At 28.4% G+C, this 17,553-nt stretch overlaps 2 protein-coding genes across 6 annotated transcripts; both read left to right on the forward strand.

The window, feature by feature from the left end:
- The first annotated feature begins 144 nt into the window (after positions 1 to 144).
- On the forward strand, positions 145 to 7,041 carry LOC105259243 (arylsulfatase B). 3 transcript variants are annotated; one of them, XM_025414794.1, is made up of 10 exons: positions 146 to 367; positions 2,670 to 2,834; positions 2,910 to 2,945; positions 3,336 to 3,495; positions 3,800 to 4,026; positions 4,253 to 4,514; positions 4,839 to 4,996; positions 5,238 to 5,529; positions 5,949 to 6,226; positions 6,624 to 7,041. In XM_025414794.1, exons 2-10 carry the CDS (start codon positions 2,808 to 2,810, stop codon positions 6,780 to 6,782), a joined length of 1,599 nt encoding a protein of 532 aa, XP_025270579.1. In that variant the 5' UTR covers positions 146 to 367; positions 2,670 to 2,807; the 3' UTR covers positions 6,783 to 7,041. The 3 variants fall into 3 exon arrangements, with proteins under 3 accessions (XP_025270578.1, XP_025270579.1, XP_025270580.1); XM_025414793.1 differs by having other exon boundaries at positions 145 to 367; positions 2,670 to 2,945; XM_025414795.1 differs by lacking the exon at positions 2,670 to 2,834 and having other exon boundaries at positions 147 to 367; positions 2,851 to 2,945; positions 6,624 to 7,040.
- A 1,033-nt stretch (positions 7,042 to 8,074) lies between these two features.
- LOC105259242 (arylsulfatase B) lies at positions 8,075 to 12,764 on the forward strand. Of its 3 annotated transcripts, none has more exons than XM_011271073.3 (9): positions 8,075 to 8,340; positions 8,882 to 9,041; positions 9,331 to 9,563; positions 9,932 to 10,193; positions 10,525 to 10,682; positions 10,917 to 11,208; positions 11,286 to 11,563; positions 11,945 to 12,154; positions 12,489 to 12,764. In XM_011271073.3, the coding sequence occupies exons 1-8, from the start codon at positions 8,203 to 8,205 to the stop codon at positions 12,110 to 12,112; spliced, it is 1,689 nt and encodes a 562-aa protein (XP_011269375.2). In that variant the 5' UTR covers positions 8,075 to 8,202; the 3' UTR covers positions 12,113 to 12,154; positions 12,489 to 12,764. The 3 variants fall into 3 exon arrangements, with proteins under 3 accessions (XP_011269375.2, XP_025270637.1, XP_011269374.2); XM_025414852.1 differs by having other exon boundaries at positions 12,586 to 12,764; XM_011271072.3 differs by lacking the exon at positions 12,489 to 12,764 and having other exon boundaries at positions 11,945 to 12,222.
- Positions 12,765 to 17,553: the final 4,789 nt, after the last annotated feature.

Genomic DNA, 17,553 nt, shown 5'->3' on the forward strand with positions numbered 1-17,553 from the left:
GGTAAATATTTAAAAAAAATATTTAAAAAACTTATTTACTTTATTATTCGTAAAAATAATTTATTAAATAATAAATTTATAAAATTTAATAATAAATTTATAAAATCGCTTGCTGTGTATTATCATAAAGTGCTGTGTATTATCGAGGTCATTAAGTGTGTGACTGCTATCGCTGTTAGCGTATAAATTTAGTAATGTATGTCTTATACTTTGCAGTATTAAATTTAATGTGAACTCGCGAACAGTCATCTCCGACAATCGTTCGCTCGTCAAATGATAAGATCGTATAGATAATCCTAAATACTAATAGTGCAAACTATAGTGAAAAAAAGTGCTCACATTGTGTATACATCGTTTGCTTCATTTGGTATTAAATTTTCTACAAAATTATTTTAATTTTTTATAAATAAATGTAAACATAAATTAGGAGATTAAGCAAAAGGAATTATATTTTCTATATAAATAAAATGGAAAAAGGCAATTAATAATCACAGCGCTAAGATGGTAGTAGCAAAAAATTAGAGTAAACTTTATGTCATCAATTAATAAATGATCTTATAAGAAATTTCATTTGACGCACATGAAAACGACATACGTATGTTTCGATCCTGATCGGATCCTTATCAATGTCTGAGAATACATACAAATTCAAAAATGTCAAGAAAGTACCGGAATAATATAATAAACATAGAGCAATGTCACAATAAAGTCGCTGTGAAATGAGATAACGGACACCAACAGAATACAAAATACAATCGCAAAAATTATAAAAATATACAGATTGAGATAATGAATATTGCACGAAAGCGCAAACATTATGACGGAGAGATAAATAAAATAAAAAGATAAGCAAACTTATAAACGTGCGACGGTAATGTGTGCTGCTCACCTGCCAGTTTCCCTAAACTGGTAAAAAACGCAGTCCAAAACCGTCCACAAATATCACGTGATGTAAGCGTAAGAGATGATATGTCTTCGAATAAGATGATTGATCCAGAAAAAAGCAATAATTTTGCGAACAGAAGAAAGGAAAAATCAGTGGAAGAGAAGTCCAAAAGAGTCAACTGAATAATCTATAAAAGAAAAAACAGAACAGAGCAACACACATTCGAAAATACAAAACAAGAAATTAATGATTTTTTAATCTGAATACATGAGTCAATTTTAAATCTTACGAAAATATTTTTTAATTAAATAAATTGATAAAGAATACGGCTCTATGTATTTAGCAACATGATAATAGAAACGAGCAATAAGAGCCTAAAAACGCGGATGGTACTGCATAAATTTTCAAACATTAATTGTTCGCGAAAAATTTTTTAAGACGTGCACAAGGCATTTATACATATATTTTAATGGTGTATATGCTAAGTTATAGATTCTCTTGGTTTGAGACTTCTATGACACCCTCTTTATCCCCATGAAGAGATGTAGACAGGAAAAATATCGAGGTGAAGTTGGTGAATCGGGAATCGAACCCGAGTCTTTTTTTAATTAACTATGACAATTATATTGCATTAAGATAATAATGGCTATTAAATTAATTGTGTTATTAAAATGTGTAGCCAATGTAAGTTATGATTTTACAATTATTAGGAAAGAAAATGACTCTCGTGAGAATTATTATTATTATATACATATAAATATCAGTACTCGAATGTGTGTTGCTCTCTCGAATGTCTGTTCTATTTTTTCTTTTATTCTATTCGAGAATGTACCGATATTTATATATAATATTTATATATAATTATATATAATTATATATAATTATATATATTTATTTATAATTATATATAATTATATATAATTGGCTACACATTTTAACACAATTAATTTAATAGCCATTATTATCTTAATGAAATATAATTGTCATAGATAATTAAAAAATGTCTTCGTAAGATTTAAAATTGACTCATGTATTCAGATTAAAAAATCATTAATTTCTCGTTTTGTATTCTCGAATGTGTGTTGGTCTGTTCTGCTTTTTCTTTTCTAAATTATTCAGTTGACTCTTTTGGACTTCTCTTCCACTGATTTTTCCTTTCTTCTGTTCGCAAAATTATTGCTTTTTTTCTGGATCAATCATCTTATTCGAAGATATATCATCTCTCACGCTTACATCACGTGATATTTGTGGACGGTTTTGGATTGCGTTTTTTACCAGTTTAGGGAAACTGGCAGGTGAGCAGCACATATTGCCGTCGCACGTTTATAAAGTTTGCTTATATTTTTATTTTATTTATCTCTCCGTCATAATGTTTGCGCTTTCTTGTAATATTCATTATCTCAATCTGTATATTTTTATAATTTTTGCGATTGTATTTTGTATTCTGTTGGCATCCGTTATATCTCATTTCACAGCGACTTTATTGTGACATTGCTCTATGTTTATTATATTATTCCGGTACTTTCTTGACATTTTTGAATTTGTATGTATTCTCAAACATTGATAAGGATCCGATCGAGATCGAAACGTACGTATGTCGTTTTCATATGCGTCAATTGAAATTTCTTATATGATCATTTATTAATTGATGACATAAAGTTTAATCTAATTTTTCACTACTACTATCTTAGCGCTGTGATTATTAATTGCCTTTTTTCATTTCTTTTTTATATGATTTTTATCTTAGAACCACTTTGTATATTTTATTAATTATATTTTTCAGTTGATTAATCGCCAGTTTTAATATAAAATATTATTGCTTATGTGCATTCAACATCAATCATCGATAATTCAATGTGACATTTTATGAGTTTGATTAATTTCGGTGATCTCATCTCCTTAAACAAACAAATTTGGAACAATGTTTTCGAAGAAAACAGGCTTATTTGTATGTGTTTTTGTAGTGATTATTTTAAGTATTTCATGCATCTATTTTGGTTTGAAATATGATGTTCCTATGCAGCCACCTAACATCGTCGTTATCATCGCTGATGACCTTGTAAGGAAATATTTTTATAATAGCACGTTTAAAGAAGAAGATATGATTGCACAGCTTAAAACATATTTGTGGAAAAATCTAATAAATACTTATAAAAAATACTTATAAAAAATTTTTTTCTCATAGAATATTTTAATTGTTCATTTAAAAAATATAATGTGCTTTAATTAACACAGTTTAATTCTAGAATATATATTTTTCTTAAATTTCTTTGTATGTTAAATATTATCAAGATTAACAACGAATTACTTTCCTCAAATCATACATTTTCTATTGTTTTTTCTTCTTAATAAATCTCCTTTTTAATAAAAATAGCACGTATATTAAAATGTATTATAAAATATAAATCATAAAATGTAGTTTATCATTATATATTCTGATATCTATAAGGGATGGAATGACGTTAGTTTCCACGGCGCCGATGAGATTCCTACGCCGAACATAGATGCTCTCGCATACAATGGCGTCATACTAAATCGACATTACGTATTGCCGATATGTACACCATCGAGAACAGCTTTTCTCACTGGAAAATATCCCATAAGGACAGGTAATCTGAGATGATGAATTAATCATATCTAATAACGTGATATATTTTATTGTAGCAAAGAACTTCTGAAAATCATTCACATTTTATTAGCACGTTTCATTGTAAAAATAAGCAAATTTGTCTCAACATGATATTCCAATCCAATGGTAATTTCCTCGCGAAAGTTCACGTTCATATTTGTTTATTCAGAATTGATATTCTTATTAATTCTTTTAGTAATAATTATGATTTTATGTGCTGTTTTGATAATGTCAAAAAGAGATTAATTAAAATTTAATTCAATTGAAATGTATCCAATATTTAGGTATGCAGGGTTATCCCTTGCAAGGAGCTGAACCACGTGGTATACTTCTGAATAATATTCTATTACCCGAATATCTTCAGAAACTCGGATATGCTACTCATTTAGTGGGAAAATGGCATGTTGGTTATCATACAAGAAATTACGGTCCTACTCATCGTGGTTTCGACACTTTTGCTGGATATTATAATGGTTACATCCAATATTTCAATCATACACTCTACGAAAGCGTAAGTTTTGTACTTTATTATATGTATATATAAAATAAAATATGTTGCTAGAAATATAACAATACGTTAATATACATTATATTATAATGCAGTAATAATAGACTTAAGTCACAAATCATTTGTCAGAATTACCGAAAAAGTTTAAACAATCTATACTCTTCTTTTTTATTATATGTTATGAATAAGTTAATTATTCAGAAATTAAAAACAGAAAATCATTTCACAGGAACAATTAGGCTACGATTTGCATCGTATCATAGGTGATGATCACAAAATTGAATACAGATATGACTATATGACTGATCTTATAACTGATGAGGCTGAAAATATTATTTCCTCTCATAATCCTGCGAAACCTCTATATCTGCAAGTGGCACATCTTGCCGCTCATTCTAGTGATGCCGAAGAAGAAATGGAAGTACGTAATTGGAAAGAAACGAATGCTACTCTCGGTTACATCGAAGACATAAATAGAAGAAAGTATGCAAGTATGTATCATAATATCTTTTGATTGCAATTATCGTAAGTATCGTATACGTTAAGAGATAAAAATCAAAAATCGAATTTACACAAAGAATATAAAATTATTTCTTTTTCTTTTGTGTTTATTTAACCATAATTTTAGATAATCTCTTAATTTATCAATTAGTTCTATCATTTCAAACTATTCAACAAAGTTTTTTAAAATTATTTCACATATTATCTTGCTTCCTTTTTATTTCAATTATAATAATAATGTTATTTGCAACGTTGTTCACGTTTTTGATATCAATGATGTAAATTTATTAATATTTGAAATTATAAATGTTTAGGTGTCGTTGCCACATTGGATGAATCAGTCGGTCGAGTGATCGATGCTTTAAAAAAAACAGATATGTTAAACAACTCGATCATCGTTTTCATATCCGATAATGGAGCGCAAACTGAGGGATTTTTGCAAAATTATGGATCTAATTATCCACTCAGAGGGGTAAATGCAATTTCGTGTAAATGTTTTGAGACTGTAATTTTACATTTGATTCATATTCACACATGAATTTTACTTAATATTACTAAACAATGAACGATATAAGTTAGCGATAAGTTATGTTGAAAGTTTGCGAGAATAGTTATTTAGATAAAAAATTTCGACAGAAGGGAGAATTAAGATCTCTATATGGACTTTGAAATTACATATAAAATCAATAGAAACGATTTTTATTTATTTCCAGTTGAAATTTAGTCTTTTCGAAGGCGGCATTCGCGGCGCAGCTTGCATCTACTCACCCTTGATTGATCGTCCGTCGAGAGTTTCGAATCAATTGTTTCATATTACTGATTGGTTACCGACATTATATTCAGCAGCTGGTGGTAATTCGAGTGATTTGAAACAATTGGATGGTTTTGATCAATGGTCCGCAATTAAGAGCGCGAAAAATAGTAAACGGAGCTCAATTCTCATTAATATTGACGAGAAGGAAAATAGCGAAGCTGCATTAATAGGACATTATAAACTTGTTACAGGTACATACACACACAATAATCATATATATAAGTAATAAACTTATATATATATAATAATAGAATAATCTTTTTTTATATTATATATTATTTATCATTTATTTATAATTTAATTTTGAATAATTCTCCTCCTCAGCATATCTTTAGTTTTACTAAATATATATATATATATATATATATATATATATATATATTTAGTAATATGTTAAGTATATATATATTTAGTAAAACTAAAGATATGCTAAGGGGGAGAATTATATATATATATATATATATATATATATACGAGTATATATATATATATATATATATATATATATATATATATACTTATTCTTCTTAATATAGATACATTCAAAATAATAGGAATAAAACACACACAAAATAATAGGAATAAAAGTGCATTTCTTCTTAATATATAGATACATCCGAGTACCAGAAGTATTATAATTATAGCGGTAACAATGCATTGTATCCCAAATATAATGTAACGACCATCTTAGCGTCACCAGCTGCGTCAGCTATCGCGAGTATTTCGATTTCTACGTTAAACGCTAGTAAAATAATGCAATTGCGGAAAGAGGCCACAATAATTTGCAAGAATTTTACGGATTTTTCCAATTGTACGAATCGTAGCTGTTTGTTCGATCTCAATAAGGATCCTTGCGAAACTACAGATTTATTCTCGAAGCATCCTAAGGTGACGTTAAATTATGATTAGAAATAAATACATCTTTATATATTTAATATTAATGAAAAATAGATTATGAATTACATATGAATGATATTTTATATGATCAATATATAACGAGAAATTAATGATTTTTTAATCTAAATACATGAGTCAATTTTAAATCTTACGAAAACATTTTTTAATTAACTATGATAATTATATTGCATTAAGATAATAATGGCTATTAAATTAATTGTGTTATTAAAATGTGTAGCCAATGTGAGTTATGATTTTATGATCATTAGGAAAGAAAATGACTCTCGTGAGAATTATTATTATTATATATAAATATCGGTACTTATTCGTACAGACAAGATAAAAGCGAAAGCAGAGATAATTCAACAATACGTCGTTTCATTTGCAGGACGTAAAGAGATTGAACATGTTCATCGATCGCTATAAATCGGTCCTTATGAACCAGACGAATGCACCCGTCGATCCTGCTGGTTTTCCGCGTAACTTTAACGACACCTGGATGCCTTGGTTGCCGGATGACTATCAGTCGATTAGCATATTACGATGAATGAAGAAACGACGAAATACAATAAACTATTATCTTGAGAAATGACTGGCCCGCATTGCCGCTGATAATTAATTATCTGACATATGATAGCAAGTATCGCACATATTCGTCTTCAAAGAGCGATTCATAAATTATTTTAAATATAAATTTACAGACTAAGCATTGCATAGCTGAAAATTGTACTTGTTAGTTATACAAGTCTGTTACGTATTTTACTGTACGCAAGTGAATATACATCGATTATTTATTAAATGTATTGTACTTTGTATTTAATATTTTGTTTCTTTGGTTGCTAAGATAATTTATCTTATTAAGTTTCGAAATTATTTACAATTAAATTTATCATAAATCTTTCGAAAGTATATGCCAAGAATCCAAAATATTCGTAATACAGACTATCAGAATTCAATCAGAAGTCAATTAAATTGTAATATTAATTGATCAAAAGATGGAAAAATAAAATGTATATAGAATTTTTTCTCGTTAATTTTATTATTTTAAAAAATAAGAATCTAAACATAAATATTGTAAAAAAGCAGTTTAAAAATCCATTATCGCTCAGTTATGTTCATTTCTATAATGTATGAATTATATAAATGATCATATAAAATAAGACATATTCATCACACATTAGAATTTCGCGTAATTACGCTGTTTATTATGGCTAATTGAAATTGTGGTTTGTTTGATACGTATTACTTGTTATTATATGAATTATGTAACACAATATGGAACTCAAATATACAGAATTAATTCAAATATACGTGATATATCGATATTTCGTTTGATATATTGTGACAGGAATCTATTGACAAGGTCATTATAATAAATCACATCACAATAAGTTAAATGTATGACATATCAGGTATATTCCAATTAGTTCCGTATATTGGAGTTTCATATATTCTAATTAGTTCTGCATTGTTATGTAATTCATAACAAGTAACATTTATCAAGCGAACAACCATTTCAATTAATCATAATCAAACATGTGTGAATAGTACCGCTGTTAGCATATAAATATAGTAACGTACGTCTTACACTTTGCAGTGTTAAATTTAATATAAATTCGGGAAGAGTCAACAATCATTTGCACGTCAAATAATAAGACGACATGGATAATCTTAGATATTAATAGTGCACAACTATAATAAAAAAATGCTCGACCTACATCATTGAAAGAGAAGATAATTTCCATTAGCTTTACTTGGCATTAAATTTTTTGCAACATTATTTTAATATTCAATTAATTATAAATATAAGTTAGGATAATAAGAAAGATAAATTATATATTTATCAGTTGATTAATCGCTAACTTTAATGTTATTGTGATATCGATTTTCGCGATAATTTAATGTAACAATTTGTGAATTTAACTAATTTGATCTCATCTCATCAAACGGTCAAAATATTTGAAACGATGATTTGGAAGAAAATAGGCTTGTTTATATATGCTCTTGTAGTGATCATTTTATATGTCTCACGCATGTGTTTCGGTGTGAAAAATGACGTTCCCAAGCAGCCACCTAACATCGTTGTCATCATGGCCGATGATTTAGTAAGCAAATATTTTCATTCGAATAATAACTTATCGCGTTAAAGAAACAAATATAATTGCGTAGCTTAAAATATTTGTGGAAAAATCTAACTCATAAAAAAAATTTCTTTGTCGTAGACTTCCTAATTGTTTATTTAAAAAATATAATATGTTTTAATAAATACAGATTAATTCTAGGATATAAGTTCTTAAATTTTTTTAGACGTTAAATATTAACAAGATTAACAACAAATTTTTTTCTTAAATCATATATTTTCTATTGCTTTTCCAAATTTCCTTCTTAACGGTTTCTTGAATCCATTCAGTTTCAACGCGAAACATTTCTATATAACGCATTTAAATAAAATTGCATTATGCTTTATTTAGTTTGATTATTTATGAAATTGATTAGTTAGTTATCGTTATCGTCACATTAGCTTTAGTTCAACGTTTCGCATCATTATACGAGAGCAATCATTTAGCGAAAGATAAAAACGACAGAAATGAAGTACATATATATTAAAATGTAAAACGTTAAGTGTTATGTTGCTAAAACTAATAGGGATGGAACGACGTTAGCTTTCACGGCGCCGATGAGATTCCTACGCCGAACATAGATGCTCTCGCATACAATGGCGTCATATTAAATCGACACTACGTATTGCCGTTATGTACACCATCGAGAACAGCTTTCCTTACTGGAAAATATCCCATAAGAACAGGTAATATGATAAATTAATCATATCTAATAACCTAATTTATTTATACAGCAAACAAATTCTGAAAATCATTTACGTTTTATTGTTACGTTTCATCGGCAGAAATATTCAAACACTTTTCAATTTGATATTCCAATCTAATTGTAACTTCTTCGCGAAAGATCGTGTTCATATTTATTTATTTAGAATTTATATTTTAAATAATTCCTTTAACGATTATAATTTTATGCTGTTTTAATGATGTTTGAAATAAGTTAAAACTTAATTGAACTAAGATGTATCCAATATTTAGGTATGCAAGGCTATGTTTTGCAACCAGCCGAACCACGCGGTATACCTTTGAATGATACTCTTTTACCCGAGTATCTTCGAAAACTCGGATATGCCACTCATTTGGTCGGAAAATGGCATGTTGGTTATCATACAAAGAATTATACTCCTACACGTCGCGGTTTCGACACTTTTCTTGGATATTATAACGGTTACATTCACTATTTCAATCATACAATTTTGGACGAGGAACAGGTAAGCTTTGTGTCATTATTTGGGAAAATGTAATATATTTAGATATTATATATTTGTATATATTTACGTATTATATATAATTATTATTATATGTACTTGGTAAGTAATAATATATATATATATATATATATATATATATATATATATATATTGCAAAACAACTTGCTAGAAATATAATAATACATATTATAATGCTAATATGTCTTTCTTTGGCATCATATTATAATGCAGTAATAATAAAATTGCCACAAATTGCTTGCACCAATTGCCGAGAAAATTTCATCAATTCAATTTTCTTTTCTATCATGCGATATAAATAAATGAATTATTAAGAAAATATGAAATTAGAATAGAAAATTATTTTACAGAAATATTTGGGCTATGATTTTCACCGTATCGTGGGTGAAAATCGCACAATTGAATACAGATACGACTATATAACTGATATTATAACCGACGAGGTTGAAAATATTATTTTCTCTCATAATCCTGCGAAACCATTATATCTGCAAGTGTCACATGATGCGGCCCATTCTGGCGGTATCGGTATAGAAATGCAAGTACGCGATTGGAAAGAAACGAATGCTACTCTCGGTTACATCGAAGACATAAATAGAAGAAAATATGCAAGTATGTATCATAATATACCTTTGATCGCAATTATCGTAAGTATCGCATATGTTAACAGGTAAAAATCAAATCGAATTTACACAAAGGGTACAAAGTTGTTTCTCTTTCTTTTGTGTTTATTTATCCATAATTTTAAATAATCTCTAATTTATCAATCAATTCTATCATTTCAAACTATTCAACAAATTTTTTTTTAAATTATTTCATACACACATATTATCTTCCTTTCTTTTTACTTCAGTTATAATGTTAATGATATTTGCAACGTTATTCATATTTTCGTTGGTATCAATGATTTGAATTTATAATATTTGGAATTATAAATGTTTAGGTGTCGTTGCCACATTGGATGAATCAGTCGGTCGGATAATCGATGCTCTAAGAAAAACGGATATGTTAAAAAACTCAATCATCGTTTTCATATCCGACAATGGAGCGCAAACTGAAGGATTTCTTCAAAATTATGGATCTAACTATCCACTTAGAGGGGTAAATGCAATTTCGTGTAAATGTTCTGAGACTATAACTTTACATTTGATACATATTCACATATATGAATTTTATTTAATATTACTAAACAAAAATGATATAAGTTGACATTTTATCGAAAATTTATGAGAATAGTTATGTAGATAAAAAATTTATGTGAAAGAAAGAATTAAGATTAATAAGATTTTGAAGTTACATATAAAATTAATAGAAACGATTTTTATTTATTTCCAGTTGAAATTCAGTCTCTTCGAAGGCGGCGTTCGCGGCGCAGCATACATCTACTCACCCTTAATTGATCGTCTGTCGAGAGTTTCGACTCAATTGTTTCATATTACTGATTGGTTACCGACATTGTATTCAGCAGCTGGTGGTAATTCGAGTGATTTGAAACAATTGGATGGTTTTGATCAATGGTCCGCAATTAAGAGCGCGGAAGATAGTAAACGGAAATCAATTCTCATTAATATTGACGAGAGGGGTAATAGCTCAGCAGCATTAATAGGACATTATAAACTTGTTACAGGTATACACACACACACACACACACACACACAAAATAATAGGAATAAAAGTGCATTTCTTCTTAATATACTCGTATAGATACATCCGAGTACCAGAAGTATTATAATTATAGTGGTAACAATGCATTGTATCCCAAGTATAATGCAATAAATATCTTAGCATCGCCAGTTGCGTCAGCTATCGCGAGCATTTCGACTTCTATGTTAAACGCTAATAAAATAATGCAACTGCGGAAAGAGGCCACAATAGTTTGCAAGAATTTTATGGATTTCTCCAATTGTACGAATCGCAGCTGTTTATTCGATGTCAAAGAGGATCCTTGCGAAACTACAGATTTATCCGCGAAGTATCCTAAGGTGACGTTAAATTAAGATTTAAAATAAATACATCTTTAGATCTTTAATATTAATATTGTAAACAATTAAATATGTTAAAATAGATTTTAATTTACATAAAATGATATTTTATATGATCAATATATGACGAGAAAGGTAAGTAACTTTTAATCTAATATAAATGAATTCTAAAACTTTCAAAAACTTTTTTTAATTAAATATACAAATAATATTGCATTAAAATAATAATGAAATTAAGTGTGTTATTAAAATGTGTATCCAAGATATTTATAATTAAAGGAAATGATTCTCGTGCGAATTATTATTATATATAAGCATCGATACTTAACGGATGAGATAGAAACGACAGGGATAATTAAAGAATTCGTCATTCTATTTCAGGAAGTAGAGAGATTGAATATGTTCATCGATCGATATAAATCAGTTCTTGTAAAACAGCCAAATACACCCATCGATCCGGCTGGCTATGCATATCACTTTAACAACACTTGGATCCCTTGGTTGCCGGACGATTATCAGTCAATCAGTGAAATGCATTTCACTGAATAAAGTTGCTGTAAAGACACTTCATTGATTTTGGATGATAAAGTGGTAAGGATTTTGGATGGTAAAGTGTTGATCATTTTGAAAATATAACAAGATAAAGAGAGAAAAGCAAGAGCATATTAATTTTTTTACATTAATAATTTCTAAATAATTATATTTAATTGTACGTATTTGTTTATATTATTTTACAATAATAATTATGTATATATTGTTTATGATATTTTGTGATATATATATATATATATATATATATATATATATATATATATTATTAGAAACACATTTTACTAAATTCAAATTTTGATCCTATTTCAAAATATATTTAATTAAAAAATCATTATCTATTTTGTATATGATGAATGAAAATTGCCGTACATAGTAATACAAAGTTATACAAAGCCAAACAAAGTGATAGCAGATTATTACGATACATATTGTCGAAACGAGGAACTCCAAAATCAATTTTACATAAACAGGAAAAGAAAATGTAGGATGTGTCAAAGTGAAGTAGAAATTAGAGCATTTAGCAAGAAATTGTACGTAGAGGAATAATGCAAATAAATCAAATTTTAAAAGAGAAGAAAAAAAGGACCCGTTGGATGAATAAAATTCTAAGGATAAGAAAAGAAAACTAAAGAGAAGATATTTAAGATAATCCAGAAATAATTAAAATTAATTAATGTAAGAAATAACATTATGTAAAAAAAACTTATTTGATTGTATGTAAAGCATTATTATAATGCTGCAATATGCAATTTGTAAAACTTTCAAAGCCGAAAAAGCAGAAAATCAATATCTATCTACAAAGTAGTAACAATACTCTTATGGAAAATCATAAATAGATTCCTTAAAATATAGAAAACTTCTATAGAAAATGAAAGAGTGCTGTGATAAACTTCTGTCACAACTTCTAATTATTAAAAAAAATTAGTGTGTGCGAATATTTTATTAAATTTAGAATAAAATTATAAATTTAGAATTTGTTGAATGTTAGGACAGGATTTATTTAAAAATAAAAGACAAAAGAGAGAGAGAGAAAGACTAATATTGTATTATATATTTTTAAATTCGAATAAAGATTTACTTTCATTTTTAACAGCTTGTTCTCTCTCAATTTCTAATAAATCTCAATAAATCTCAATTTATTTGGTGAGAGATCTAAATAAATATTCTTACCGTTTTATATGCTAGTTGAAAATCACCCTATATATCTTTATTAACGGCGTGGAGGGTGTTGACCGTAAGGTGTAGGAGGGTGGCAAAAAGTTTGTCATCGGTGGGACAAAACTCTTCTTTTCACTGACGTTATTGTATAGAGATTATGCAGATGGGATGCCATCGTTGTGTGCTGAGAAGGTTGATATCTATTTAATTACCGGTATCGTATTAATTAATCGTGTCTCATGCAAATAGACAATTTTGAACTTTCGCGACGTCCATTTTATCGATAAACGTGAACCTACGAAATACTATGAACTTTTTTTCTGTCTTAAATTTTTCTATCTCATATTATTTATATAAGAATCATTTTTCTACGTATTTCTTTTTATTTAGAAATGAAATAGTTATTCAAAATAAAAGTGCATAGAAATTCTTTCTACAAAGAATTTTACTTTAGGCAGCTTAGGTTAATGCATTATTTAATTCGCATAAAAATCTTCTATATCGAATAATTAACAAATGCATGCAAAAAACTCATTTTTTAATTAATCTCATCGACAATTATTGAAAGATATTTAAAAGGAGAGATGGTAAATATAGTTGATATCCCTAGATGTGTAGCATCTCTTACAACCATCCATTTTTTACCTCGTGTTTAATATTTGAAAAACGATTATACTTATTAAACATTCTTTACTGCCATTCTTCACAAGCCTGTAACGCTTTCGAGTCGCGAAACAAGGGATACTCGGCTCTAAATTCTAATCTAGGGCCAACAGCGAAACCTTTTCCTTTGCTTCTTCTTTTATATTCCCGAGGCGCGGCTTTACGGCTCATTTAGCAATTCGCTTATTTACAGGCAAGAAATCGCAGGCGCGTATATGCGTACGTGTAGCTTTACGCTTTGTTTATGCGTAATCACGAGAAGGGGATGGTATGACAAGGAAGAAAGCAAGAAGAGCAAAAAGAAGCAAAAGGGAGTGAATGAGAAATAGAGAGACAGTGGATGACGGGTAGGGGAGGTATCTTCACGTTCTACGATCGCAGAGGAAGGGTTTGGAGTTTAAGTCGCTTTTAATAGCGAAGCAGCTGTTGCCGGATTTGCTTGTTTCTTTTTTATGGCCGATGTCTTCTTCGGCGAATAATGCCGGGAAATAATCTAAAACGAAAGAAGCGTTGTCTCTCTCTCTCTTTCTCTCTCTTTCTCTTCCTCTGCTCTCCTCTTTCTCTCTCTTTATCTCAGTTTTTCTTTCTTTTCCGCTAATAAAACTAGATCATTAATGTTTAATTTATTAGTTTATTGTTGATAGCAATATTACATAATTCTTTAATTCATTGTGATTATGTATATATTATCAGTATATAATGCATATCAGTATAAAATACCTGATTATGTATATTTGACTATCTTTACTTATTATGCGCTTCAATAATATTAAAGTGCAATATTACAATTACATATCTATTTTCTTTAATTTTGAAAATTTAAAATATGAAAATCGAAACAAAAAATGAGATAAATATTAATATCTCTTATCAATATATTTTTTGCCATTCATAGAGAGTTAATATTCTTTTCCATAAGCGAAAGGACTTCTCTCGTAGCGGGAAATATATGAGTATATCGTAGTAAAATATCAAGTATATCGTAGTAAAATATCAAAAAAAATAAAGAGAGAGGTTACTTGAGATCGCGAGAAGATAATTAGACAATGTAAAAAACGAAACAGAATTGATGGCGCGCATAATGTGGTTGCACGTTAAATTCTTACAGATCTGACATTCGCATGTTGCATTCACTCGCTCGTCCACTTAGCTGTTTCTCAAATTAATGAGATGTAAACGCATTGTGTAAACCGCAAAGTAAGTATAAGTTAATGTTCCATTCATTCCGCAAACCGAGAGGTCTAAACAAATAGATATTCTCACTTTTGTGTTCCATTGTATTCCACGCGAGAATTGCCCGTGGCAAGTAATTTGCCGTCTCTTAGAATACATACTTTTGCAATATCGCCAATAATTGGTGTTCATTTGCGTATCACGTTTCCGAGGCTTGCAAAAATAATCTATCATTTGTCTCACCTATCAATCAATTTTTCTATTTTTAATTTTTATAATTAATAAACTGTTGAATAATATGTGAACTTGAGAACGATTTATTGATATTTATTAACTTATTTTAGAATCATACCGTAATATCGATTCATAAATAGAGAACTGATGATATTAATCGCCTAAAAATAAAAAAAATATACAGTATATTTTAATTTATTACAATTATTAATTAACTACTATTATTTACTATTATGTAATTTTTATAATTGAAATAATTGCCTTAATATTCTTCTTATATATTTGATTTAATTCCTAAATAAATAAGTATATGTACATATATTTGACATCCAATCAATAAGAAACTTGAATTTCTCATTCCTTAATCCTCTCTAATAAGTACTTATATTTCTGTCTGTTATAACTTGTCTGTCAACAACTAGACAATCTCCGTTTGAAGCAAACTCGCTTTTCTCTCCCCATTTAGACTAATATCGATATGCTTTAGTAATTAAAGAATCCGCGATTTTTTTTACATGGCGTATGATATTTCCAGGTTTATATCGCTGCAGGCGAATCTACTTGTTGGGTTTCGCGTAAGGAGGAACGGTGGATATAAGTCCGAGCCGAAACTTAACGACGTAATGAACGTCTGACGCAGGATTATTTATCGACGGCAATGGGGCACCGGAAGGGCCGGCCGAAGTACTAGCCTAAGAGTAGAAAGGAAGACGAACGATCGACACCGTGGACAAAATTGGCGCGGTAATTAGCGCAGGGCAAAGGACTTACGAGTTCTTCTAATTGATGCACTTGATGAAATTTACTTGCTAATTGTACGCCATCGATTTGTCTATCGAAATAATATATGCGTACAAATATGAAAGAAAAAATGTGTATCAGAAAAACTTAGAAGAGATAAAAATATAAATTTAAATTATTTATTTATAAACGCTGTGAAGTAGAATGAAAGGCAGGATCATTATTGATCGAAAATAATTCAGCAATAAAAATTTATGTTGAAAGTTAAGAAATTATTTCATTATTATAAAATAAATTATATATTATTTTTTCGAATAAAATTTTATATATATTATTTGTATTATTATTTATATATATTATAAATTATATATATATTAATTTTATATATATTAATTTTATATATATAAATTTTATATATATTATTTTTTCGAATAAAATTTGTTGAAAAATATTTCTTAAAATTCAAATATCAAATAAATTATATTGAAGTTAAATATAATCAAGTTGAATCAAAAAATAGAAAGAGAGAAGAAGAAACTTGACATTACTATTTTTTTCTATATATGTAGAAGTATTTGAAATCGACACTCGAATCCGATTGATGAATCGGAGGACCAATGCTTACTAGTCTTTAAATGGTAAAGGCAAGGATAAATTGTTTTGGCTCCGCCTTGTAGTAAAACAAATGATCATAAAGATACCGCCTGCTCGTTAAAATCATCCCGCGAAGGTAGGCTTGATTTTTCTTTCTTTTTTTTAAAGATATTCCTCGTTATGTGAGGTATATAATTTTCGATAGAATCGAACTCTAGGAAAGCAGTGTGTTGAAATTAATTAGTGATTAAAAAACAAATAATTTGTACGTCGATAAATGATTTAATTTATTCTTTTTTTATTCATATTGGAAAGGTTATTATTATATGAGATTCTTATGAAATAATACTTTGAATCAGATGAATTAGAAGCCCATAAAATATTTTATTTCCTTCGCAATTCTTCCTCATAATATGTAATTCTTTGATCAATGATAATTTAAAGTTAATATTTCTTCAGATTTGATTAACATTCTTTCTAGTAATATGCTTGTGTCAAATATATTTTAAAATTGAATAAAAAAAACAATTTTTACGTTTTTTCAATTTTTTTTGAATTCCCGAGATTTCTAGAATCTCAATCATTTTATATCTATATATGTATAAAATATATTTTTGTCAAATAAAATCTATTTTGATTTCGTCCATGTATAAAGTTGTAAAATATAAAAGAGATTTTATATCTTTGTATATGATGAATAAAAAGAAAAAAAGTAAATTTTAGATTTTAGAAGGGGTTAACGATAATAATTGTCTTTCTTCTTCATTCGGCGGCATCCCTGTGTCGATTGCCGGACTCCTCGTATATTGAGGAAAGAGGAGATTCAAGTAGGAGGCGAAGTAGGAGGAAGTGAAGTAGAGTAGGAGGACTCCACC

The sequence above is a fragment of the Camponotus floridanus genome, unplaced genomic scaffold, assembly GCF_003227725.1.
Source record: "Camponotus floridanus strain SB8 unplaced genomic scaffold, Cflo_v7.5 scaffold9, whole genome shotgun sequence".
Classification (NCBI taxonomy): domain Eukaryota; kingdom Metazoa; phylum Arthropoda; class Insecta; order Hymenoptera; family Formicidae; genus Camponotus; species Camponotus floridanus.

What these genes read in the sequence shown, in the direction of transcription:
- LOC105259242 (XM_011271073.3), top strand. Translation starts at nt 8,203, where the DNA reads ATGATTTGGAAGAAAATAGGCTTGTTTATATATGCTCTTGTAGTGATC. An exon ending in AAAATATCCCATAAGAACAG is followed by an intron (nt 9,042 to 9,330) that starts GTAATATGATAA and finishes TCCAATATTTAG; the next exon opens with GTATGCAAGGCTATGTTTTG. An exon ending in TATCCGCGAAGTATCCTAAG is followed by an intron (nt 11,564 to 11,944) that starts GTGACGTTAAAT and finishes ATTCTATTTCAG; the next exon opens with GAAGTAGAGAGATTGAATAT.
- LOC105259243 (XM_025414793.1), top strand. Translation starts at nt 2,808, where the DNA reads ATGTTTTCGAAGAAAACAGGCTTATTTGTATGTGTTTTTGTAGTGATT. An exon ending in TTATCATCGCTGATGACCTT is followed by an intron (nt 2,946 to 3,335) that starts GTAAGGAAATAT and finishes GATATCTATAAG; the next exon opens with GGATGGAATGACGTTAGTTT. An exon ending in ATCATACACTCTACGAAAGC is followed by an intron (nt 4,027 to 4,252) that starts GTAAGTTTTGTA and finishes ATCATTTCACAG; the next exon opens with GAACAATTAGGCTACGATTT.